The 26,004-nt window shown below is 23.2% G+C and overlaps 3 protein-coding genes across 4 annotated transcripts; 1 reads left to right on the forward strand and 2 right to left on the reverse strand.

Moving 5' to 3' along the window:
• The first annotated feature begins 33 nt into the window (after window positions 1-33).
• LOC114131159 (guanine nucleotide-binding protein subunit alpha homolog) lies at window positions 34-5,570 on the forward strand. Of its 2 annotated transcripts, XM_027996315.2 has the most exons (7): window positions 34-193; window positions 426-760; window positions 824-1,083; window positions 1,152-1,369; window positions 4,235-4,401; window positions 4,508-4,537; window positions 4,638-4,784. In XM_027996315.2, coding segments are annotated over exons 2-7 (948 nt in total). In that variant the 5' UTR covers window positions 34-193; window positions 426-489; the 3' UTR covers window positions 4,640-4,784. The 2 variants fall into 2 exon arrangements, with proteins under 2 accessions (XP_027852116.2, XP_027852114.2); XM_027996313.2 differs by lacking the exon at window positions 4,508-4,537 and having other exon boundaries at window positions 4,638-5,570.
• A 139-nt stretch (window positions 5,571-5,709) lies between these two features.
• On the reverse strand, window positions 5,710-7,697 carry LOC114131172 (josephin-2). The gene is made up of 4 exons (XM_027996334.2): window positions 7,340-7,697; window positions 7,056-7,273; window positions 6,177-6,357; window positions 5,710-6,108 (listed from the first exon to the last, which is right to left on the reverse strand). The coding sequence occupies exons 1-4, from the start codon at window positions 7,376-7,378 to the stop codon at window positions 5,953-5,955; spliced, it is 594 nt and encodes a 197-aa protein (XP_027852135.2). The 5' UTR covers window positions 7,379-7,697; the 3' UTR covers window positions 5,710-5,952.
• A 3,316-nt stretch (window positions 7,698-11,013) lies between these two features.
• LOC114131187 (organic cation transporter protein) lies at window positions 11,014-23,561 on the reverse strand. The gene is made up of 10 exons (XM_027996349.2): window positions 23,283-23,561; window positions 16,783-16,894; window positions 15,960-16,125; window positions 15,640-15,743; window positions 13,042-13,199; window positions 12,789-12,957; window positions 12,135-12,380; window positions 11,702-11,916; window positions 11,453-11,640; window positions 11,014-11,355 (listed from the first exon to the last, which is right to left on the reverse strand). The coding sequence occupies exons 1-10, from the start codon at window positions 23,323-23,325 to the stop codon at window positions 11,128-11,130; spliced, it is 1,629 nt and encodes a 542-aa protein (XP_027852150.2). The 5' UTR covers window positions 23,326-23,561; the 3' UTR covers window positions 11,014-11,127.
• Between the last annotated feature and the right edge of the window lie 2,443 nt (window positions 23,562-26,004).

The following is a 26,004-nucleotide window of genomic DNA, read 5'->3' on the forward strand; positions in this document are numbered from 1 at the left end:
TGTTATCTCCTTATCAAAACAAACACACACAATAAAAGAAATGTATGATACAAGCCCTAAAAAGTAGAGTATTTAATATTTATATTAGTAATTTGGAAGTTGACGTTATTACATGCTATTGCCGAGCAGAGTACAATATTCTAATTAATTGTCTAAATGATTAAATATGAGGCATGTTTTTTTTCCGAACTATGTAAGTTATTTAATTAATGTATGTTTTAAGTATTACTTATATTAAATGGAAGCATATTTTAAATGAATAGTCTAATCCACCCTATTTTCATATCGCTCTAATGTTATTCAATATATATAATTAAATAGCTATTTTTTAAAATTGAATTTTTGTATACTAGTGTATTAGTTGTGCATGTAAATATATTTGTAAGAAATAATTTTAATATTTATTCACGATTTTGTATTTTCAGAAATCAAAGGAACTTCTAACCTTTGTTGATTTGTTTTATGGAAAAAGATGATAGGACCTGAAAAATGGCAAGATGTACAATTACGTGTCCGTGTTGTTGGCGATTCAAGTTCAGTGCTGAAGAAATGGAACAACGGTATAGAAGTAAAGAGATTGACAAACTTATAGACAAAGATAAACACCTGTTGCGTCGACAAGTAAAGTTATTATTATTGGGAGCCGGTGAGAGTGGTAAATCAACGTTTCTCAAGCAAATGCGCATTATTCACGGCATACATTTTGAACCTGAACTCGTCATTGAATACCAGCACATAATCTATCAAAATATATTAAGAGGTAATAATAATCGTCACTATAAGTTTTACAAAACTATTTATTTATAACTTTTATTTTAAATAGGTATGAAAGTATTAGCAGATGCTAGGCAAAAGCTGGGTATACCATGGGAAAACCCTGATAATAATAAAAATGCTGAATTTATTTTGAGTTTTGACAATCGTACCACTTTGGATACACGATTATTCCAATCATATGCTCCATCAATGTACTGCTTGTGGAAAGATGCTGCTATTAAAAGAGCATTTGAACGAAGGAGAGAGTTTCAACTTAGTGACTCAGTACAATACTTTCTTGATAATATAGAAAATATTGCTCGAAGTGTAAGTTTATTTATTATGTAATTTAATTTATAATATTAATTTAATAAATTTATATTTTAATATTTTAGGACTACTTACCAACGAATAAAGATATTTTACATGCTAGACGAGCTACTAAAGGCATTTATGAATTTACTATTCCAATAAATAATATTCCATTTCGATTTGTTGATGTTGGCGGACAAAGATCCCAAAGACAGAAATGGTTTCAATGTTTTGATTCTGTCACATCAATACTATTTCTAGTATCCTCATCTGAATTTGATCAAGTTCTTGTTGAAGACAGGTATGTTTTGTATTAATTTGAAATATATAAAGTACAGTAATCTTGCTAAGAAGGACTTTGTTAGAGTTATGCAAAATCAACTTTAAAATGTCTTATTCAATTAAAATCATTGATTTTATCATCTTATCATAAAAATAACTTTTTCAATCTCTATTCTATTTTTTATTAAAATTTCTAACCTGTGGATTAGATTAGTTTAAAAAACAATTTTTTTAGTGTAATCATCTTATTTTTTTAAAAATAGGAAATTAATATTTATAATTTGTGTACAATATGTATTATAATTAATCTAAATGAATAAATCAAATAGACAGTGTAAATAAACTAGATAAAAATAATCATTTATTATATAGTATAACTTAAATAAAAGGTGGTTACTGGTCAAGTAGGTAGGTTCTCCTGTACAGTAGATACAGAGTAGTTCACTGTAATGGATATATTAAATTTAAATTAAATTATATATCATTGTATACAAAAAACGATTTTGAATATAATAATACACATAAAAAGATTTAGGTTCTCCTGCATAATGCTTTTTAACTATAACAAAATAGGTAATGAATATTGTTATTCATAACTTAAATACGAGTGTGTAATTTTCTCCAAATTTGAATTTAAATATCTATAAAAAAAATTATACTTATGTAATTTTTTAATTAGTTGGTTTAAATATGAACTATTTAATATTAGATCTTTATGTTATGTTTTCAAGCCTTAACTATGAAATTTGCACTTTCAATAAATTTTCAACTTCTAGAGGATTTGCAAACTTTCGTGGTTTTGTTAAATTTTGAATTTCAAATTTTTATAAAAATATGTAGTGCCTTTGTTAAGTTAGGTAAATATTTTTACAATTCGATAGAAATTTATGTAGAATCATATAAAAATATCTGAAGCGATTTTACTCAAAAAATATTTTTTTATCGACAATTATAGAAAACTAAAAACTTAAAACAAAAATGGTAAACTTTGAATGTTCATGAGTAACAAAAAAAAAGTAGAAATATATCAAACATTTTATCATATATAGAAATTAATCATATAAACTTTAGTTGAAAATGTCAAAATTTATTCATTTTTGAGTTCTAAAACACAAAAATAATATTCATTAGTAATTATATAATTGAAAAAAAATCCTAAAACTACAATTTTTATAAAAACATTATTTAAGAACAATATAAAGTAAGCATAGTTGGTGAAATATCTAATAAACAAAATATTGACATGCAAACATGAAAAATTGAGCCATTAATTTACTTTATACTTTGTATAATATTTTCATATTAAAAAAAATTAAAAACCAACTAAGTTTCTTCAAGTTAAGATATTTATTTGTAGTTTTGCTATTGTGTGGGTAGGTATTGAAATCGGTATGTATTGTCTCCGTCTTAATTGTGTATAAGCAATTTTGCATTCAGCAAAATTAATTTTGTGTTGTTACCTTAAATATTAAAGTAAATTTATTTATGATTAATCATAAAGGTAAGAATGTAATTTAGAGCATCTCGTAAGGTTATTAATATCATAGTTTTTATGTGAGTTATGAGCAATTTAAAGTTGTAAACATTTTATATAACTACTAGCTATCCATATGTACTTCATTGCTCATTAAAAAATTAATAATGCCAACTTTATATGAATAATATGTTTTATTTTATAATAGCTGAATAACAAATAAATAAAATTAAATAACTATCAAAGACGATTTTCTGTTCTTTTAGTAATAATAAATAATAATAATAATAATTTATTTCTCCCTTATTTGTATTACAACTAATTATTATTATTATTATAAACCAATAGCAACCATTTATAAACAAAAATGTGCACCGTAAATCTCTAAACCCCTCTTTAAACTCCTCTCTTGATAGGACTGTTTTTGTAAATTAGCCTATCTTCTTCCCAAAGGTCTAATCTATCTCTGTACCAAATACAATCACAATTGGTTGAATGGTTTAGGAATGTAAAAAAGACAGACAGACATTAATTTTTATATACATAGATTTTTTAGTTATCTTATATGTGAATTGTAGAATAAAATTCCCTGGTAAATAATAAACATATTTTCATAGAGAGAAAATCTAGATCTTAAGAAAAAATATTCCCAATAAAAAAACAATTTTTTATAATTAAAACTACAAAAATACTTTTGTTTGACATATACTGTCGCTGACTTTTCTGTAAGCATTATCAAACTTAATAATTTTTCTCTAGAACTCAATCAAATATTATATCTCTCATTGCTAAGGCAGCGTTCGTAAGAAACAATTTTGTTAGACCATTTTTTCTCCAACTTACTGTGCAAATCTGACTACCACTAAAAAGTCTTTTCATTTTCGGGTTAATATTATTTAGCCTATATTCTGCAACACAGATACAGTGGCTTTCTATTGGTTAGAGAATATTAAAAATCGGTTTAGTAGATCCAGAGATTACCCTCTACAATCTCACAAAATTTATCTCGTTATAATAATGTATAAGTAGAGATATCTCACTTTATAATATTTATATAAACTTATGAGATGCCTTAGATAATATTTTTACTATTCATTTTAATTATGGGTAAATATTCAAAAAAATATTAAGGAAACACATCATACATTTAGTACTTGATTATTTTTGGGTATCTAAATGCATTTATTTATCATAATTTTTAACATTATTATTGAAAAACTACAACTAATTATTGTTTATAATTACTATTTTAATAGTTATAATAGGTACAAATAAAGTTATTATTCTTTTTTTTTTTTGCAAATCTGTATATTATATTAAAATTTAAAGTTAAAAATACAACTTTTTCTACAAATACATCATAAATTAAGATGAATTTTTCTACTTAACCTTTTTCTTTTTTTTTTTTAGAAAAACAAATAGATTAGAAGAATCAAAAGACATATTCGATTCTATTGTAAATAATGTAATATTCCGACGAGTTTCCATAATTCTTTTTATGAACAAAACTGACTTATTGGCTGACAAATTAGAAAGAAGAGAAACAAATATTAAGCATTATTTTCCACATTTTACAGGTAAGTTTTTCTATATTAAATATATAAAGTAAAGGTTTAAAATAATATTAATTGATACTGATGTTTTATTAATATAATTGTTTATGTATATTTAATTATTTTCAAGCTTGCCCATTATTATTTGTTATACAAATGTGTGAGTTTCCTTTTTTTCAAAATACAAATTATTTCACTTGTTTTATTCATACTTATATAAATACTAAGTTTAACTTTATGTATTATTTACATTCTTTTAGGAGATCCTCATAGTTTGCCTGATGTACAAACATTTTTATTGGATTTCTTTCGTCAAGCGAAACGTGATCCTAGAAAATCATTGTTTCACCATTTTACAACTGCTGTAGACACAGAAAACATTAAAGTTGTATTTAATGCTGTTAAAGATACAATTTTACATAGAAACTTAGAATCATTAATGCTTCAATAACTTTTTTGATTTTACTCAGGTTTTTGTTAAATATTTATATGGTTATGTTCATTGTAAACAAAACTATGAACTTTTTTTTGTAATGTTTTTATTTTCAAATTTCATCATGAATCTTTCATTGTATCTCAATTTACAGTTATCTTCCTCTATGCAAGGTACATCTTGCTATCTATTCCTAAATCTTAAATCAAATTTAGTAACTATTTACATTTAATATGCTAGTTATCCAAAAATAAAATAAAAGCAAACAAATTATGCCATTATCATTGTTATAACTTGATAAGATAAAAATATTTGATCTAAAATTCAACTTAAACTATTATTATTTTTTAATCTCAATTCTTATGCATATTTATTCTCAACCAAAAATTCTCATTAATGAAATATTATCTTTATTATTGTTTATATGTTAAACAAAATTGTTTAAATGCATTTATTATTCAACTATGTAAAATATTACTGTTTATTGTTATAAGCAAAATTTATATTTTTGTACAAAATTATTACTGATATATTTATTTATATATATATATTTGATTAATGATTAGATTAGATTATATTTTTATTATTGATTAGTTATTTATCATTCAAACATTAATTTATTAGTTAATAAATATATAGAGAATATTTTGTTCTATGCACTATTTTATATATACATATACATTTTGATTTGTATATTAAATGTAATTCACTGAAGTTAACTTTATATTTATTAAAAATATCAACTGTTTTTGTTGAACTTAAAAATGTTTAGAATCAACATTGAACAAGACTCGTGATTTTTTCTACAATTTGTTTTTTTTTTTTTTTAAATAATTTTTTTAGTTTTTTAAGATGGATTGATAATGTTTAAGATATTTTAAACAAAATATATAATAATATTGTTATTAAAATAATATTTTTATTTAAATGTGTAGGTGCAATAATAAATTAAAATAACAATATTATTTCAGATAAATACTGATAACAAAATATAACAATTATAAATCACATTTTAGTATGCTATTTTTACAAAATTTACCAATCTAATGTAATATTAGTGAGTGGTACAGCTCATAGATTTTGGTATTATGTTGCATACATTTTATAATACAAAAAAAACCATATTGATTAGTTTTATAAAACTATCTTTTATCAAGAGACTGTATTTGTTGTTGATCAACTGAAGTTGAAGTGTCTTCTGATGCAATCCAATTATTATTATCACCAGTAACAACAACAAATAACTGATTGTCATTTATATGAAGTTGGTTCCTGAAATAATTATATAGATCTTCTTCCTATAAATAAATATATTAATTTATAGTAGTAATAGAGATAAATAAAACATAATAAAGCCATGACATACATTTCCAATTTGTGATGGTTTAGGTAACTTTGAATCTAAATTGTAATAAATTCCATTAATATTCTTGATAGATATCCAATGTCTTCGTTTTAATGGTAACCATAAAAATCCTAAACGACATTCACTGGGTATGTTCATAACAAACCCAAATATTTTATCCAATTTCAACATTTTTGGGTCCCTAATGAATAGAACATCATTATTAAACAACATTATTATATATAAGATGCAAAATGATGTTCCATATTCAAATTTTTAATAAATTAAATCTAAATTATTTAAGCTGAATATGTTAATTATTAGAATCAATATTTTTTTACTACATACAAAATGTAATAGTATTACATAATTTATCTATCAAGAAAACTTTATTAAACCAAAATATAATATATTAATATGATAGATATTATTATTTATAATAAGCAAACGATAGACTAGTACTAATAAAAATTTAGTCAAAAAATCATAATGTATTTATTAAAACATACAACTATTCACCTACAGATTTTTGGTAAATTACTTTGAAGAAGTAATAAAATGAAGTTACTTTTACATTATATATTAATTTTAATTATTTTTATATCATTCTTTAACATTATTAGTAATTAGTTAATTTAATAAGTTGGGTTTTATAAATATCTTAATTTATAAGTAAAAACATACTTATAATTAAAAAATGTATAAAACACTGTTCCACAGCTTAGAAATGATTTTATACCTTTTTTTTTTTAACTGTTAGTATTTATATTTAAAAAATAATTCTCTAAATAGTGATAAGTTAAAAAAGATAATATAGTCTTAGGTTGGTTATTTATTATTATTAACCATACATCAAAATTACAAAACATATGAAAAGTTGTATATTTTTATGATACTAACTTTCTTTTATCAAACCAAAAGGCACTATAGCCTTTGTTTTGTAATGCAGCAATCAAAACGTTGACATCATAGTTACCGATACCTAAGATCGAACGATGTGGATTTATATAGTTGTTGGGTGACAGTGAAAAACATATAGCATCAAGTTCCATTTGTTTGAATGCGTCTTTTGATTGAAACAAATTGTTGAGAGCGTGTAATGCACATAATTCCTTGGACTTAATACATTAAACAAATATTTTTTAGTTAAATTGTATTAAATAACAATGTTTTTTCATAATTACTTGTTTCTCATGATAAATAGGAGTAGATTCTGGTAACATGATTCATTTAGTCTAGATACTTTCTATTTTTGATGAAGTTTTTCAAACAATTTTGATTTAATTTTTAAAGGAAATTGTAATTACGAAATTTTAAAAGTTAAAAGTAATAATTATTGTTGACTTCTTAATAAAAAAAAATTTCTTAAATTATACAGTGTATAATGTAACATACTAACATGTCATGTTGATCGTTGTTATTTGTTTACATAAATATAAAATGTTGTTAAAATTTGTAGTTATCTGTGTGGTATCTCCGTGGCAGTAAAATGTAAACACTAAATAGAGATATAAATTATAATAATCGTAATCATGAACATATAATAAGATCGTAACACACAGTCATATATATCATACTGTTGTATATATATATTCTGTGGTAATATATCGTTGTGATAAGTGATAAGTGATATAAGTCGCACATTATCATTGGATAATATTTAATATTGTTATATCCATAGACCTTTTACTCAGTAAATATTTAATATCCAATATTCATAGACATATTATTAACATATAGGTACTTAATAGCATGGCTAAATAGACCAGCTATGTCTAATGTCTATGTAGCCATGCTTAATAGTATGCCTATGGTTCTATCACAGAATAGATTAAACAATAATGGTTTAATTCATGAACTAAGATTAATCTTAGTTCATGGTTTAATTTCTTATGTGGTTTTATTATATAAGTTATTTTTTAGTTTCTCACTAAAATTTAAAACATCGATTACTCAATCATTATAGCTTAGATCGTTAATTTTTATATTATTGGTCTAACCCAGCCACTGACTATACTATACATTTGACTTAACCTACCTTTAATTAAAAAAATTCAACATTTTTCCAGAATTCAATTTTATTATTTTTTTACCAATGAATTTTTTCTTTTCTGATGATTTTTCTTTTAGATATACCTATAATATAATGTTGCACATTGAATCTCTTTTTCAATTTATAAAAACATGTTTGAGCGGGCGGAATAAAATTTTGAATTAAGTTTTTACTTAAATAATTTGTTACCTATTTGTTTTTAAGTAGATAAACGTTCTGCTCACGTTTTTATATGGGTTATCACAGTCATAACTTATTATATATTATTAATATTACATAATTGCATAGTGCATACCTATATCAATTGGATAATAGAAAAAAAATAAAACTATGACTATTTACTGCGTAAAAGTCAAAAGATAAGCAATTTTATAGGTAGATACAGCACTACTGCAGATCATGAATTCGAAACATCATCAATTATTATACCCACAATTCACAAATATATAAAATATGAATCTTCATGATATTATGTCTATTAATTGTGCATGACTATACCGAGCATGACATTAAAAACAGCATAGATAGGTATTAAGACTAACTTCTTACTATAATCATCATGAACTACCTATACTACTACCTACTAGAAGTTCATGCTAATTATTTGAATTGCGGAAAAAAAATCCCCGCACTAGGAAAATTATCTCCAGTAGCATTATACCGAGGATTCTTCACCATCAAATTCCTGTAGTCGCTAACCAGCACATATCCTTAATTCAGCCCCACCCCTCCCCTTCGTCATCTTAAAATACTTTGGTATCGTGATATTTTAATTGAAAACATCGTTATAATCGTCTTCTAACTAAATCTTGCCAAAAGGGCCTATCATTGGATAACTTACCTACTTACTTATCTACTCATATTTTTAATGTACAGATTGTAAATGTTATTTTTATAGAAAAAAAAACTATAGTGCTACACGCCTATATACACAACTACACAGTACAGTTACATTCATTGTACCTATATACTATAAGACGACTACACACACATTAAATACCAATTTGAAGTTTCACATTACCAATACAAAATAAATACAATAAATTGTTATTCAATTTAAAATACAATAACAATTTTCATTTTTTTGAGACATACCTATTAAGAATAAAAAAAATGATCAAACCCTCAAAAATATTATTGTTTATAATTGCTATTATATAGGTGTGATATAAAATATTACACGAAATCTATAAAAAAATAAAAACGATTTAACGCAACCTTATCTAAACACTCTTATATGAGTTAAAGACCGAATGATTTTTGTGCAACTAACTACACCTAATAAATGTGCAATTAAAATTTTAAAACGTGCAAAATTGAGCAAAAACAAAATTTTTATTATAAGTAGGTACTTCAAATTATATTTTTAATGCTATTCCAATATTATTACTTATTTGTTGACATAACTATTATGTATTATATTAAAATATAAATTAAAAAAAAAAATCAATTTAGTTTAAATAAAATAATAGTAAATTATATATAATATATAATAATAATAAACGGATTTACAATAATTTATTAAAATTTATTATCATGTACATTTCCAAGTTTTTTCCTGTAAAATTATGTATCTGTCTATAGTCTATATGGACAATATGTAGTATCAAGTATCAACTTGAAAAGTAAATTGACTACCTACGGCTGTTGCGGATAGACTGTAATATTGCATGTATATAATACGTAATCGACATTCGATAATCGTTGTAGTATTATCATTAACTTAATTACTTCGGATTATATTGAAATATAACATATAATTATATTATTATTTATTAGATATAAAAGTCCAATACTTTATATTATAACAATGATAAAGTAGATGTATGTTATAATATAGATTACAGAGCAAAAATATTTGTATTAAAGTACTAATATTAGTAAAATTACATTAAAAAAAAACCGAAACGTGCAATTTTGTGCAAAATAAAACTTTCTTTAAATTAATCTACATCTCTTATTAATTTGGATTTGTAGCTTATGTTTCTATAGGATTTAGAATATGCAATAAAAAGATGCAATTTCACAGGAATCCGGTCTTCAGACACGACTGTTATGGGTTTTCGTCATTCGCTAGTATTTCACAATTTTAATTATGATAGATATTGGTACACGATGATGCATGGCTTATTCGCTAACTTATTATACACTATTTAACTATTATAGTCTTAACATCATGTCCACACAATAATTAATAACAATAAGGCAATGAATATTGTGAGGGTAATTCTAAAGATTTTGTTCAAATTAATTTTAGCCTTTAGGTTTATACTTTAATAGTTTAATTGTGGACAATTAAGACAATATTGTTCTGTAGTTCTCCATTTATTATATACAATACAGTCAATATTTATTGTGCTCATTATAACGAAATCTAAATGTCTCCACTAAATAATCAAATCTTCCAGTTTCTGTGTTAGGTTAGGTTAGGAAGATTTAAAGATAATAATTATAAAATTAAATTCATCTTTGACTCAAAAAAATTATTTGTACAAAACATATTATATTCAACTATCAATTATTTATTGCTTATATAAAAATATAAATTAAATTCGTAAATTTATAATTACTTTTAAAGTTTTAATGATACAAATAATATTATGACTTACAAGTAAATATTTTAAATTTGTACTTTGATCCCACATTTTAAAATATTAAACTTTTTATTAATGATAACATTATAAATTATTGTGAGTACGTCTAAGCTATATTTTTGTTTTATAATTTGATAGGAAACTATTTGTCTATGAAAAATTAAGTTGTAGTCCTTAAAATCTAGCAGATAGATGAATAAAAACGAATGAGTTAAAAAATAAATTACGTATAAAATGTAAATAATTTTCTTCAAAATATACATTAAAAATAATAATTTTCATAAGAAAAACGCGATTACTAAAGTACGTAAATTTTTTTTTACAATTAGTAACTTTCTTCAACAGGTATTTCTTTTTTTTTCGGCTGCGGTTTTTTTTTTCGTCCAAAACATCCAGTAGTGAAACATGTATCACCTTTTCCAAATTCTTCACCATCTTCCATGGTTTGTGGCATTATTGTATTAAGTGTCTCAGGAAGTAAAGTACTTAACACTCCAGATATAAGGGTCACCAGAGCAAACGTTATTGCAGGGGCTCTTGCGTCATATGAGTCCTATAATTTAATATCATAAATACAATTCTAATGTTACTAAGAATGTTTAAATCAAAATATACGGATTCTAAATATTAAAATATTTATTTTAACTAACCAATAGGGTAACCAAAGGAGTAAAACCACCAGCTAAACGCGCAAACATGCTTCCAAGTCCAATAGCAGTGTTTCGAACAACAGTAGGGAAACGTTCTACAGTATAATTATAGATAATAGCAAAAGCTCCAGCTATACAAAACTTCCCAAGGAACACAATACCAGTAGAAATTGATTGTGATAATGGATCTAAAATCGCATGTTTTTTAATATCTTAATATACAAAAGTCGAGGAATAAAAAAAAATTACCCGAAGGGAAAAATGCAGAAATAAGCAAAGCAGTTCCTCCAACTATCATCATTGAGCTGCTAAGAAATCGTCTTCCCATACGATCCATTGATAACGTTACAAATATGTAACTAGGTATTTCCACAGCAGCCATCACAAAGAGCATAAAATATGGGTTACCTGGTAGGTTTCCAGTTCGAAGTGAAATACCATAGTACCCAAAACTAGCAGCAAACCTAAAATGTTAATATAACAATTATTATGTTTGAATGATGATATTTTTTAAATGTATATAATAGTAAATAGGTATTATTATCTTAATTCTTAGGTAAGTACTTATTACCAAGTATAATATAGATTTCAATAACAAAATCGATTTACAACCTATCTAATATATTTATATTATCTATCCTATATCTAATTACTATATTTTATTATATAATAGTGACTTTACCAATAAAGACAAACGTTGATAGTATTATTTCTCAGGTTTGGTGTTTTGAACAAATCTATTATCGAATACGATCGATTTTGATTGCTTTCTTTGACGGGCTCATCATTATTTAATGAAACCATTTGTTCTTTTTCTAATAATATTGGCATTGTTTTATTATTTGTTTTCAGTGCTTTTTGTATAATTTTAATTGCTTCTTCTTTCCTTCCTTGACCCCATAACCATCTTGGAGACTCGTCAATCAACCTAAATTATATTTAAATAAATACATATAATAATAGCATGTAAGTTAATATGAGTTTATAAAAGTATACTTATATAATCATGGTAAACAATTGTATGCCAAAAACAAATTTTTTTCCACATTAAAATATAATTTTGTTAAAGGTAGGTAAAGATCAAAATAAAAGTTTCACTGAATCTATTATGTTATATTGCGTCAGAATAAATTTAATGTATAGTATTAATAACTATTAAACATACTTTGAATGAAGGAATAAATAAAATTTTTTAATTATAAAAACTAAGATAATAATAATTTATTTTATCTTCTTAATTATCAAGACTATACATTTCTTATTATGAATTATTTCAACAATTTTTGTCACCCCTATTAACTTAAAAGTATGAAGAAAATCAATTTAAATTACTCACCAGAAATGAGGAATTAGTATTAAGCTATGTAAACCATATATAATTTGTAGTAAAAAGGTATCCCTGATGAAATATCCCCATGCTGCTACGGCCATAATACCAGAAGCAAATGTAGTTTGAAATAGAATTCCACACACTGAACGTTTCGAGGGTCCTACTAACTCCATAGCTATATAAAAAAATAAAACAAATGTTAATTAAATTAATTAAATGTCAAGTTTATTGACGAAAATGTATTTTTGGTTACACATACTTAAAACAAATCCAGAAATATAAGACCCCGATGAACCAAAAATTCCATATACATATGTGGCAGCTATAAATATCCAATAATTATTAAGAAATGCTACTCCGATACTAAGAAATAATTGTGCTACAGCTGAAATGCAGAAAATCTTTTTACGGCCAAATCTGTTAATATACATATAAATTATTCAAATTAATATAATTATATGCATAGTGTATTTTAATACATTATGATAAATCAGATGTAACGCATGTATAACTTGTAGGTAAGATTATAATAAGTTAATACCGAATACAAACTTTACAAGATATTAAATTTTAAATTGTTAGAATAAAAAATATTGAATGTAATAAGAACTTATAACTACGTTACGCTTTGTGCATCAATACATATTAAAATATAATGACATTTAAATATTTATAAAGTTTTAAATATACTCAACGAATCACATATCAATTTATTATTTTAATATGTGAGAATGTGACTGAATTTGGAATTTGAATTTAGTCTAATATCTTAAGACAAAATATATCAAATATTATATGATACCTAAGACAATTGTATATAGGATTGAATGTCATCATCGTTGAGGTTATAAGTAATTAAAATGAATAAAATTATAAAATACACCACCGAAAACTTTTGGAAATTATAGGTAAGTAGGTACATATTATCCCATACATCGTCTGATAATCACTACAGACTTATACATAATTGTATAGTTGAATACTTAATTTATAAAATTATAGAAGATAATATTATTTTTTTTTACTTTTCTTTTTTAATAAAACAAAGTTTATATTACTGAATATAATTATTAATTGGGTCAGACTATTTACTATTTTAATTATAGTAATTTTATTTAACACTACCTACTACAATAGTACAATATAATATTTATCATATGAATATTTTTATATTCTTTAAATGTTATTTTTAAAGACTATTAAAATCTACGAAAAGAAATAGAATGCCTTATATTATCACCTATGCACGATATACCTATCTGGCTTATATAATACATTCTAACTCTTAATTAGATATGTATAGATTATAGGTAGATTAAACTGAAGTTCAATAGTACATATCCATAATGGCTAATGGCTATATAATTTATAAAATAATAATATACATAATATTATATTAGGTAAGTAAATAAGTATGCCTACTAGTATTCATAAATACTTAATGAAATGTATTGTTTTTTTATTTCTTTGTTATTAAATATCAAAGCCAAACATTTTTATTTTAAATCTATTAAATTAAAGTATTATATCTTTAAATAATATTTTATAATTTTAACATCCAGTTATTCAATATATTTTTACCTAACTCATGAAGTAAGGTATCGACGTAGATATCGTATATAAGCTACGTTTCGTCATACTCGTGTAAAATAAATGTAAAAAAATTAAAATAATTTTTTTTGATGATGATTAAATTATTATGTCATGAGTAGGTATATAGTATTATTAAATAATATATTATAATATTATTATATAGTATAATTATGAATGTATATAAATGCACCTATATTATGTTTAACATTAAAATATATATTTATTTTGTTAGTTTAAATAAATAAATTATTAAAAAGAATATTTACAATTTGTAACAATTATTTGTAAAATAAGAAAATTTGCAGACTATTTGTACGTAAAATTGGCATGAGGAAGGAAACTATATAGTATCTATAGTAATAAAACCCTCAGTGTAGGGTCGTACACAGAGAGGTGTTTTGGGTGTTCAAACACCCCTCGAAATCTTTGGTTTTTGTAATAAAAAATTAATACTAACAAATTAAAATAAATAATACAATTTGAATAAAAATAAAAATACTTAATTAGAATTTATAAATAAAATAAAATTATACCTATTATTGTGTATTGACGTGATGGGTACAAAAAAAATTTGAAAAAAAATGTTCTACTTTTCAAAAACACCCCTCAAAATTGTTTTCTACGTACTTCACTGTCTCAGTGAGATATTCAATTTTGATTATGCTTACCTATACATACTGTTACTATGAAAAATAATATTTTAAATTTTAACACTAGGTAATAGGTTCCTAGTTTCCTACATAAATAACCGCATATTGTATATTACGTAAATAGATAATTATTTTAATCGATATTTATTGTAACCTGAAAATTCGCATATCAACAAATAAAGCTAAAAGTACTTAACATAATAAAATTTTATATATTTTAAACATTACACACGTCATTATATTGTGTTAAATAATAATTACTAGGCAACCTGATTTAATTTATATTCAATCTTCCAACAAAAAACTACATATTCAGAAATGTATGTTTGATAAAAAAATCACTAGACTTAATTATTATAATAATTAATTAATCTTAGTCCACAAATGAGTTTTACCAACCGATAAAAAGGTATAATGGCTTGTAATGGTTTATTATGTGGTAGCAATTTTAATATTATTATTTTTCTCCTCGACCCAGCAGAAACATAATCAAAAGGTTATCAAACAACTAATATGACCGATAATTTAATATGTAGGTACCAACTAAAACGTATATAAAACCAATATTTTATTCATTTACGTAATTATATATTGTTTAAAATATAACTGCATACTTATCAGCAAGACTACCAAGCACAACTGAACCGGTAAATACTCCAAACATGTAACTCATCTGTGCTAAAGATCCCATCCATCGATTATCGCAAATCATATTCCACTAAAAATCAAAAAATAAACATATATAATTACAGTTCTAACGTTCCAATACTTAAATTTGTTTTACACTTTAAAAAGGTTAGCAAAAATAAATCAAAACCCATAATACGATTTCATTTACGATATCTTCAGTTGAATTTAAATAACAAATGATTGTCTAAAATACAATGGATTTCTAAAATATATGATGCAAATTGGTTTTCATTAATTATTATACCTGCGTAGCTCTAGTGGTCCCATAGTATGTTTCATTAAATATCCATTTTTCACAATTTACAGTTTGATTATAAGTATTTATTGCTTGACACGAATCGTTATTAAATTTTGGTGCTACAATCCAATTTGTGATATTTGATTCTGATTCCAATTCCGGTATCAAACATCTGCAGATAAAAACACATTTGAATTATATTTTGATTTAATTAAAAATTATTATGTTTAAAACGAAAAATTGTATTTATTTCAATAATCGTTATTATAAAAATAACATATGTATTTAAAAGTGATGTCTATATAAAATAAAATAAAATAATAATTTATGAATTAAAGGTTAATGATTTAAACGATTTGAATAGATTAATCATTCATTATAGGTTTATCATCTTACTTCTTGTAAAAACATAAAATACATCAATAAATTAGGTACGTGAAAATAGTGGGAAATTAATAATTCAAATTAGCTTTCTTATTCCTGAAATGACTGTAGATATTATATTGTACTATCCAACAAAAATCTAATTTTGCTATTTATAAAGGCTCATTTTGAAAAAATTATAATATTTTACTTAATAATACAAGTTTATACTTTCTAGTTTTAATTTTATGTAATGTGTAGGAAGTTTCTGAATCTTATTTAACGTAGGTCGAATAGATCCCAGGTGAATAGCATAAGTATAATAAAGTGGGTTGAGAATAATTTGGTTTTTTATTACATAGGTACCTATAGTCTGGGTGTCTGGGTGTTTGAATTTATATTTTAAGATATTTGGCAATATTTTTTTAATAGTTTGAGAAAACGAGTTGACAATTTTTATGTATACTTGTATTCAGGTACAGCAGCAACCGTGACTAAAACCATCATGTGTAGACCAGCTGTGAATGCTGACATTAAATTTAGTAAAAACTGCCTCAATTGGTATGATCCAAAGTCCCCTAAAACATATGCACATGATATATTCATAAAATATACGTATAAAAAAGTTTGGTATACGTCATATACTATATATAATATACAACAATATAAAATTAATGAGGAACACATTAAAAATATATATCTAAGTATAATTTGACACCATACAATATATTATATAGCAGGGGTGGCTAAATTTTTTTTGGTCACAATCTACTAAAAATATACTTTACCTTTGAGGATCGACTTCCATAAGAAATTTTTTTATTATTGAATAACTTATTATTAAGAAACATATAGGGCGCGTGGCCCAGAAAATAAATTTTAACATGATCGATAATAAAGTAGGTATAGTAATGTATATAGTATATTATTTCAACACACACGCATACATTAATATATATATTAGACTATATACCACCTTAGTAATGACAACTATTGAACTAAATAAACACTTCAAATATTATTTTAGGAAATCAAATATTCTTAATTTAAACAAAATGTTTAATAACTTAAATTCTAAGTAAACTTATAACGCTAAGTAGAATTAAATCTCAAATAAAAATTTCTTTTAAAGGGTTTTTTAACGGCGTCTTTGTAGAATTATTAATATAAACATGTATTACATGTTTCTAACAAGAACAATTTGAGTTATATTACTTATTGTGATTTAAATGAATCCTCTTATAGAATTTAAATTTTGACCAGTTATAAGCAAAAAAGTAAATAAATAAATTACTAATAGATTTTAATTTTTGTACTTATTTAAATAACTTCAAAATTAAAAATACTAAGTTTCAGATAACAACCTTATCTTTATACACGCGACCTTACGCATCAATATCTTTAAATTCTACGGATATTTTAAACCAAATTTTATTTGTTTTATACTATCACCAAAATGTTCTTGCAGACACAGGTAGGTGTTTGCTGGACTATAGTTAAGTGTAAAAAATGTTTCGATTAGATTAGGTTTTTGTTGGTGACAAGTATTGTAAGTACCATTGCGGCAAAAGCTGATAAGTGGAAAAACTAAATTGTACATTATAAAATTTATTCGCATTTCTGTTTAAACTTTTTTATTGAAAATATATATATATTTTTTATACGATATCTCATTAAATTAAATTATTTATCATTTCATATTGATAGCATTAAACTGTACTTAAATAAGTGAAACCCGATATTCATGGTATGGAATATCTTTTTCGGGTTTTTTTATTTTATCATAATTCATAATAATTCATGTACCTTATACACATTTTTCCTATAAAAAAAATAAATAATTCTATATTTTACGATTTAAATTTTATTAATTAAGTACTTGTGTACTATATTTATTAAGCAAACTTTATTCTATGCCGATATACCGAAAACTTAAAGATACTTAGATACTTAAATTAAACATATAGGTACCTAATAAATACATTTTACGAAATACCAATAAGGGGGCAATTGCCCCCTCTCGCCCTCCCCTCAGTTTACGTCTATATACCTACCTATATGATACAATTAATTAATATAACAATTATTGCCAATAAAATATATTCAAAAATTCAAATAAAAACTTGATGAACTTGAGAGTTAGGTACATACATATGAGTATTATGGAGGCCTTTTCATGCCGTCTATATACTGTCGAGCAATAGCTTCTCGATGTTACTCTACATTGGTCATGATCAAGAAATTGAGAATAAACTTTTATTTATCATATTTAATCTCACCATAGAAAAAAATTAGGTAGGTACCTACTTGTTATAAATTAAATCTTGGAATATTTGATAACATATGAAGAGTATTATAAGCAAATATTATTTTTATCATCCCGTATTAGAGCTATCTAGTAGGTACCTATAGTTATAAATATCGATACTTATATTTTACCTATTTATAGTAATCAATGTTAATAGATAGTATACTTAACATTTGGTCTGTAAATTGTAAATCACCAACTAATAATACATATATTCAATCTTGGCTTTATTAATATTAATCTAAACATGTTAAAACACTATGAAGTACATCTCGTCACTCGTCAGATTGTAATCTTATTTTAATATTTACATGCATTTGTTTGAATTTTCTGTAAATATAAGTGAAATCACAATAAATAATTTTTGATCACTTTTGCATCGTTAATAACCAAGAACTCTAAATATCACTAAACTAAATAAAATATACCATCTTAAAACCAGAATGTGGATAGTAGATTGAAATGTAGAATATGAAGATTATTTTTTTATAATTGACACTTTGTATTTAGTAATCAACAATTTCATATAATTTTTCGTTTTATAATTATTTTTGTTGTTGGTGAGATGAAAAAAGGCTTCAAAAATCAAAAAACCGAATTCATAATTCTTAAACATATTTACCTAATTGTTATTTATTATTTATAAGGCTTTGTTTTTCAATTGTTATAAAAGTTATAATTTTTTATGTTATTCAGTATTTAAATTTGAAAATTTAATATTAAATAGAAAATAGTTCAATGATGATTAAAAAAAATTTAAAATTGGTAGTATTATTTATTGCTAATAACTAAGCATTTATTAAACTAATTTATGCTAAATACATCGCATATATTATGTTATTATTATGGAATTTTAAACAGTGTTGTAATCATGTTTCCCGTATGTTGACTTGTGGAAAATTTCTGTTTTCACTTAATTACAATGTAAATTATAATTTTACTAGGTAGGTAATACTATAATAAGTATGTCAAACAAGTTTTATTAAAATACTTTAACATAATTTCTTAAGAGTTAAAGAAATATATTAATATTTTAATAACAAAATGTTGATACACATTCAATTATTAATTACCACTAATATGATGAATAAAAATATTCCTGAATCTCGATAAGAAGTTATAAAAATAATGAATTTTAATTTTATTTATTTAAGACAAAATCTGCTATTGTGGTCAAAAAATTAACAATAGGTATCCTGTTGGCTGTTGCGATAAGCTTTAGCTTATTAGAATATACATAACATATTTTACAATAATAGAAAACCTGAAAACGTATATTATGATAAGTATCACCGAATCAATACGCACGCAATAATGCTCGAAGTTCATCGTTTGCATCGAATTTTCTAAATTACTTAAAATGTATAATCTTTTGTACTTTTAGATTTATTACAAATTAAAAAGATATCTTTTGCTTAAAGAAAAAATATTAGCCATACTCCTTTAAATATTTTCTCTTAATTAATTATACAAAAAACCAAAAAAAATAAAAAATAAAAACAATACAAATAATAAATAAAAAAATGTTCAAGTGTAAAATGTCTAAATTGTTATATAAATCCTAATAAATCCTAATCAATTATAAGTAGGGCTGGGATTTTGATGCAAAGGCATTTTTTTCTGGTATTTTGAAACGTTGCTCCGTAAGTATAAAATGTGTTTTAGTGTTACTGATTATTTTAAAGTAATATTTTTTTGCATTTTTTGACAAAAGATATATTTATTCAAAAACACTATTCAATAATTAAATATACCTCATAATATACTTATGTGTACTGTAGATACTGAATATTATTTAAATGTAATTGTATTTATTAAAATAAAATAATACACATAAAATAATAAGTCATAATTTAAGTAATTGTTTAACGTTTTAAATTTCTACAATGACATTCCAAGTAAAAAAAAATAAAAAACATTTATTGTAAAATTGTTTTGAACGTATAATTATACAACAATAATAACGTCATGATGAACGAATTTAAGGAACTGTAATTAATTTTGAATAATCACAAAATAATTATAATTGTTAAAGTAATAAATATTATTATTTTTCATTTAAATATCATCGAATTTTTTCATAATTTTAACTAAAAAAACTTATAAAAATATTCACCCAATTGTATTTATTTTGATACTTTAAAATTGTTGTAATTAAAGAGTATGAGCTTGTGTTATATTGTCAAGCTTTTTTTACTTTAACAAACATTTTTTAACCGAAATGAATTTAAAAAAAAAAATTCAAATTCAAAATAAATAGATATCTCTAGAAGAGTTTAAATATTTTTAAAATTACTTACTTTAACATCTGGTAGATATCTTAGATCTATGTACAGTTATTCAAATTTGATATACGAAAAAATAATTAATTTTGTCGAAAACTCGTGTTGCATATTATATATACTTCAATTTTTCTTAAATTTTTTTCGACTATTTTGAAAAGTATCTACTATTTTTTTACTTTTACCCCTCAAAAGTACCAAGTAGATCAAGTAAATCCTACTTTTTTATTACACCTAAAGGTAACGTCATAAAAAAATACACATCGTCGTAAAATTGCTACACTCAAATTTAATGTGAATATAAATTAAAATTAATTCAATAGAAATGTGTATTTTTCAAGATTCAGGGAAGATATATCACAAATAAAGTGTACATTGATCTTTAATATGATAATATTTATCAGGGCAGACAAGGCAGTATTTTATTATATAGGTATACAATATAATATAACGTACAAGAATTATTGATTATATAATATAAATGTACTGTACTAAAAATGATAACAAATGACATTTTAACTATAATATTCATTTCTACTAAACATTGAATAATAATTTTAAATTAATATAGGTATGCGTCTTATACTCTTATTATATTTATATACACAATGTAAAACAAGAATGAAAAGAAAATTGTAGGTAGGTAGGGAATTGATTTCTCTATATTTGTCATTCTAGTTATATGAATAGCGGTCAACGAAGCCCCAAAGGGCTTTTAGAATTCTGATCAAAATAAATTAGAACTAGCTCAATACTTTGCGTCAATAAAGTATATATTTTAAAACTGCGACAAATGTAAATTGAGTTACTGGTAGTTGGGGCATTTTTGGCTTCATTCCATTTAAATGAGATGAACAAAACTATTATGCACAACGATAAGATATATACTCGCTTAATGTTTAAATCATTATTATTAGTTTAAATTGTTCGATAACATAAAATAAAGTATTTGATAATCACGAAAATAATTGTCCGATAATTATAAAATAATTACGTGTTAGTATAATAAAACACGACTAGTACATATTCTAGAACCAATTTATTTTATGTTTATTATTATTGATGTAATGATATTTAACTTTTAAACACATTACAATCGTCTATAATATTTTATATGCGATTTAAAATGTATAGACTTTCAATGTTAAACATTTTTATTTTACAAAAAATCGTTCAAATAGACCTAAAGTTTTATACTTTTTAAATTTATAACGTACCTACTATTAACTATGATAATAATGTAGTGATTTCCAAAACACCTATTTTATGAAAACTCTATAATACATGTCTTGGCTTTAAGTATACAGTTATAGGAAAAAAAATGATGAATATAAAATAACTTAATCATTAACATATGTTTTATAAAAACTCAGTTACATTTATTTTATCTGTCCAATAATTATTTATTAGGTACCTATGATTGTTGTGTATTTTATAATTTTATAATACTAACCATACTAGCAGTATAGGTATATTTCTTGCAATGAACTCAACAGAGGAAATTATTTTGTGTTTTTTATTAAAAAAAATATATATATATATATTTCTATTTGTTGATATTAAGTCTTGTAAATAGAGATAAATAACACGTGTTCAGTAGATTTAAAGTTCAGTTTCAAATGTTTAATATAGATTATAAATTACAAGTCATTAAAATTGAGGTCTTGATAACCCGATAAATGTATGTAAATGTAAGTAATATACCAGGTACCTATATGATATATGAAGTCATAATATTATATTTTAGAGAAAATACACCGAAAAAATGTAAAAGACTACAAATTGTAATAACCTTGACCATATTTTAATACAATTATTGATGTCGCCATGTGTATATTATACGCATAAAAAAAAATTCATCGATTAATAAATGACTGACTATAATTAAAGTTTTCCTATTAATTACAATTTATAAATTAGTAAAAAAGTTGAAATTTGAAAGCTGAAATAAAATAAAATAAACTATATATGTATTTAATATTATAAATTATAAAATTAATAGATTGAATTCTATTAAATTAATTTTAAAAGCATAAGTAGGTACAATTTTACTATTTTAATTTGCGTGTCATAACTCATAATAATACTAGTCCTTAGTCTATTTAAGAAGAATGATCAAACTAAACATAATATATTCTATAAATAATACACAAAACATTATAAAAAAAAAATTTATTTACGAAATTGTATTCTTTATAATATATATTTTACCAACTAAGATAAATAACTAAATAAATAAGTATAGGTACTTCTAATTTTTAACATTTAAAATAATTAAAATGTACTTTAAAAAGAGAACATCTGATATACATTTTAATTTAATATGCTTATATTAATTATAAATTAATTAATCAATATTTAAACATTATTTCTTACCTAAATGATCCATATAAAAATCAATATTTGTACTTTTTTCCATTTTTGATGCACTGTTTTTATTATTGTGTTAAAACTGAAAAATGACAAAGTTCAAAAAAAAAAATAATGACTACAGCAAACAGTTTAAATTCATAAATGTATTAATGAAGTCATTTTTTAATACTACGCTAGGGAATGTATTAAGGGAAGTGATTGAGCTGTTTTGAGCGTGGCAGTCAAATAGAAACTATAGCACCGAATACTAAGTCAGCACTGCTGCCAAAGTGCCATGCAGGATTACTTAAGAGAACACATGGTACAAGAATATACCACTACATTCAACCAACCGAAGCATACAGTGTGATAACGTTTTTAATAAAATATATGTTATGACTCTTTTGTTATGCTTACAGACCGCATTGGACGCAAAAACGTAACTGATAATGAATGTAAGGTAAGCTGATAAATTAGCATCTAGTATATAATACATATTAAAATGTTACTTAACAGATCGTACTTTTTTTATTGTAAAAATATATTATTTTTTAATATTATTAAATAATAATAAACATTTAAGATATTTTTTTAAACTATCAATACATTTTATATTTTATAGGTATTCATTAAACTCTATCTACAACCACTATAAAAACATAGTATCTTCTACATGAAAAATATGTAAATTTCAATTTAATTAAAATACCTTAGAAATAAATGTTTTAAAATTATGGTTACTTAATAGTTTTAAATAAATCATTAATAGATTTTCATATGAGATTTTTTTAAACATTATTCTGAATGATTCAGTGACCATTAAAATGCTGTATTCTTTGGAATTTCTAAGTATACTTAAGGAATATATTTTCAAATATATAGAATATAGATATATAATTAAACTTAGTCTATCAACATATTGTAATTTAAAAAAAATATATGACTATAATAAATATTAGATTTAATAATCGCAAACTAGGTAATACTATTATTATAAATATTTTAATAACTCGGAAACTATTCGTTCGAATTTCAATTTAAATAAAATGAAATGTTCATAAAAAGTAATCTGCTTAAAAGTGCTCAATAAAATAGATTGGTTATTTTTTAAAAAAAGGAAGTTTTTACTATCACAGTACATGTCTTAAAATTTAAATAGAATAACGATTTAAGAATTGAAAACATGCTCTATTTTAAGAATACTTACAAATTCCAAAAAACAGAATTTTATGTAATTCTATTATAGAAAAAAATTTGGAACATATTCATCTAATATGATGAATTATCCTGTATACATAATTTAAAATGATAATATATTTTTCTAAAAACTATACGTAAAAAAGTAGAAAAATTCATTTAATTATTTTGAATTTTTATTAAAATTAAATAAAAGTTTTTGTTTTTTGTAAAAAAAAATAACGAATTATTTATTTTTATTTAGGTTATGCAAACTGTTTTTGGTTGGGACTTGTGGGAATAAAAAAACATTAAATCTATTATTAAAATTTAGCTACGATTTGAGTTTTATAAATAGGCATTTTTGAAAATGTCACCATTCTCACTATACCATTGTATATTTTCTAATGTTATATTCTTATAAAAATATTGTTCTAGAATTATTTCTTTAGCCTGATTTAATTATTAGTCAGTGGAATACGTAATTATTAAATTTATTAATATGTTATTAAACTAACTTTTAAAAACATTATACATTATTTTATTATTTAATTAAATACTCGTTTTTTGATTACTTTTTTTCTAAATATTTAAATATTCCATACACAATAATATATTGTTTTTAAGATAACATTGCATAAGAATAAATTAGTTATGTTTAGACGTATACCTAGTCAATTTATTCATGTTCTATATAGACTATAATGATGAGCAATTAAGAAGCATCGGATATGATAACTCAAGACTTACGGATCAGCGGATCATTCCTTATTAGTAATAACTAATATGTAATAATAGTTATTACCTACATTGTGGTTTATTGGATGATTAGTATAAAATTTGTGATATAGATTATAGGTACATATAAATTAATGAAGATAACTAGTAAGTTTTTGAAATTATGAACTATAAAATGGTTTTAAATTATTACGAGGAATTTTATAATATATTATTAAATACATTTTTTAAAAACCATCACGTAAATTTTTTTATTAATCATATAGAATAACAAATTTTAAAAATACTAATTTTCTTTATCTAAGATTTTTGTATTGATGTACGTATTACAATACATAATAATACAACACAGATATTACAAAATACTAATGAGATAGATATAATAGGAACTCGAATATTTTTGCATATTTCGTGAGACCTCAACACATTATAATATTGTCTTGAGATATTTTTAATTTATAAAATGTTTAGTTATTTTATATTTTTTCACAAACTTTACTTGAATCTAAGTAAAAAAATTAATTCATCTACAATAGATTTTTGATATTGATATCCTTTAAACAATTAACTGATATATTATCTTCTAATCAATAACTATACTTTTATAATGAAAAATATCAATCTCTTTTGTTAATTAAATTTTTTGTAAAAAATCAAAAAAATCGAGGAATACAGCTTAGAAAATTTTAAAAATGTTTTATGTTAAGTTTAAGAGCAATTTTAGATGACATTTTATATAATATGATTCATAGTCTTATTTAATTTTGTTTATTTGCTTATTTTTATTTTGAAAAAATATATTATACAGTTAACAGTTTATACATTTAGTATA

Source organism: Aphis gossypii, chromosome 1 (assembly GCF_020184175.1).
Source record: "Aphis gossypii isolate Hap1 chromosome 1, ASM2018417v2, whole genome shotgun sequence".
Taxonomy (NCBI): domain Eukaryota; kingdom Metazoa; phylum Arthropoda; class Insecta; order Hemiptera; family Aphididae; genus Aphis; species Aphis gossypii.

Bases quoted from the DNA above. Each gene is read 5' to 3' on its own strand.
- LOC114131187 (XM_027996349.2), bottom strand. From the start codon at position 23,325: ATGGAAAAAAGTACAAATATTGATTTTTATATGGATCATTTAG. The intron at 11,641-11,701 runs GTAATTTTTTTT...ATGCGATTTTAG, and splicing joins TTCTGCATTTTTCCCTTCGG to ATCCATTATCACAATCAATT. The intron at 11,356-11,452 runs GTTAGTTAAAAT...ATTAAATTATAG, and splicing joins CTCCTTTGGTTACCCTATTG to GACTCATATGACGCAAGAGC.
- LOC114131172 (XM_027996334.2), bottom strand. From the start codon at position 7,378: ATGTTACCAGAATCTACTCCTATTTATCATGAGAAACAA. The intron at 7,274-7,339 runs GTAATTATGAAA...TAATGTATTAAG, and splicing joins CTATTTATCATGAGAAACAA to TCCAAGGAATTATGTGCATT. The intron at 6,358-7,055 runs GTTAGTATCATA...TCTATTCATTAG, and splicing joins TTTTGGTTTGATAAAAGAAA to GGACCCAAAAATGTTGAAAT.
- LOC114131159 (XM_027996313.2), top strand. From the start codon at position 490: ATGGCAAGATGTACAATTACGTGTCCGTGTTGTTGGCGATTCAAGTTC. The intron at 761-823 runs GTAATAATAATC...TATTTTAAATAG, and splicing joins CTATCAAAATATATTAAGAG to GTATGAAAGTATTAGCAGAT. The intron at 1,370-4,234 runs GTATGTTTTGTA...TTTTTTTTTTAG, and splicing joins CAAGTTCTTGTTGAAGACAG to AAAAACAAATAGATTAGAAG.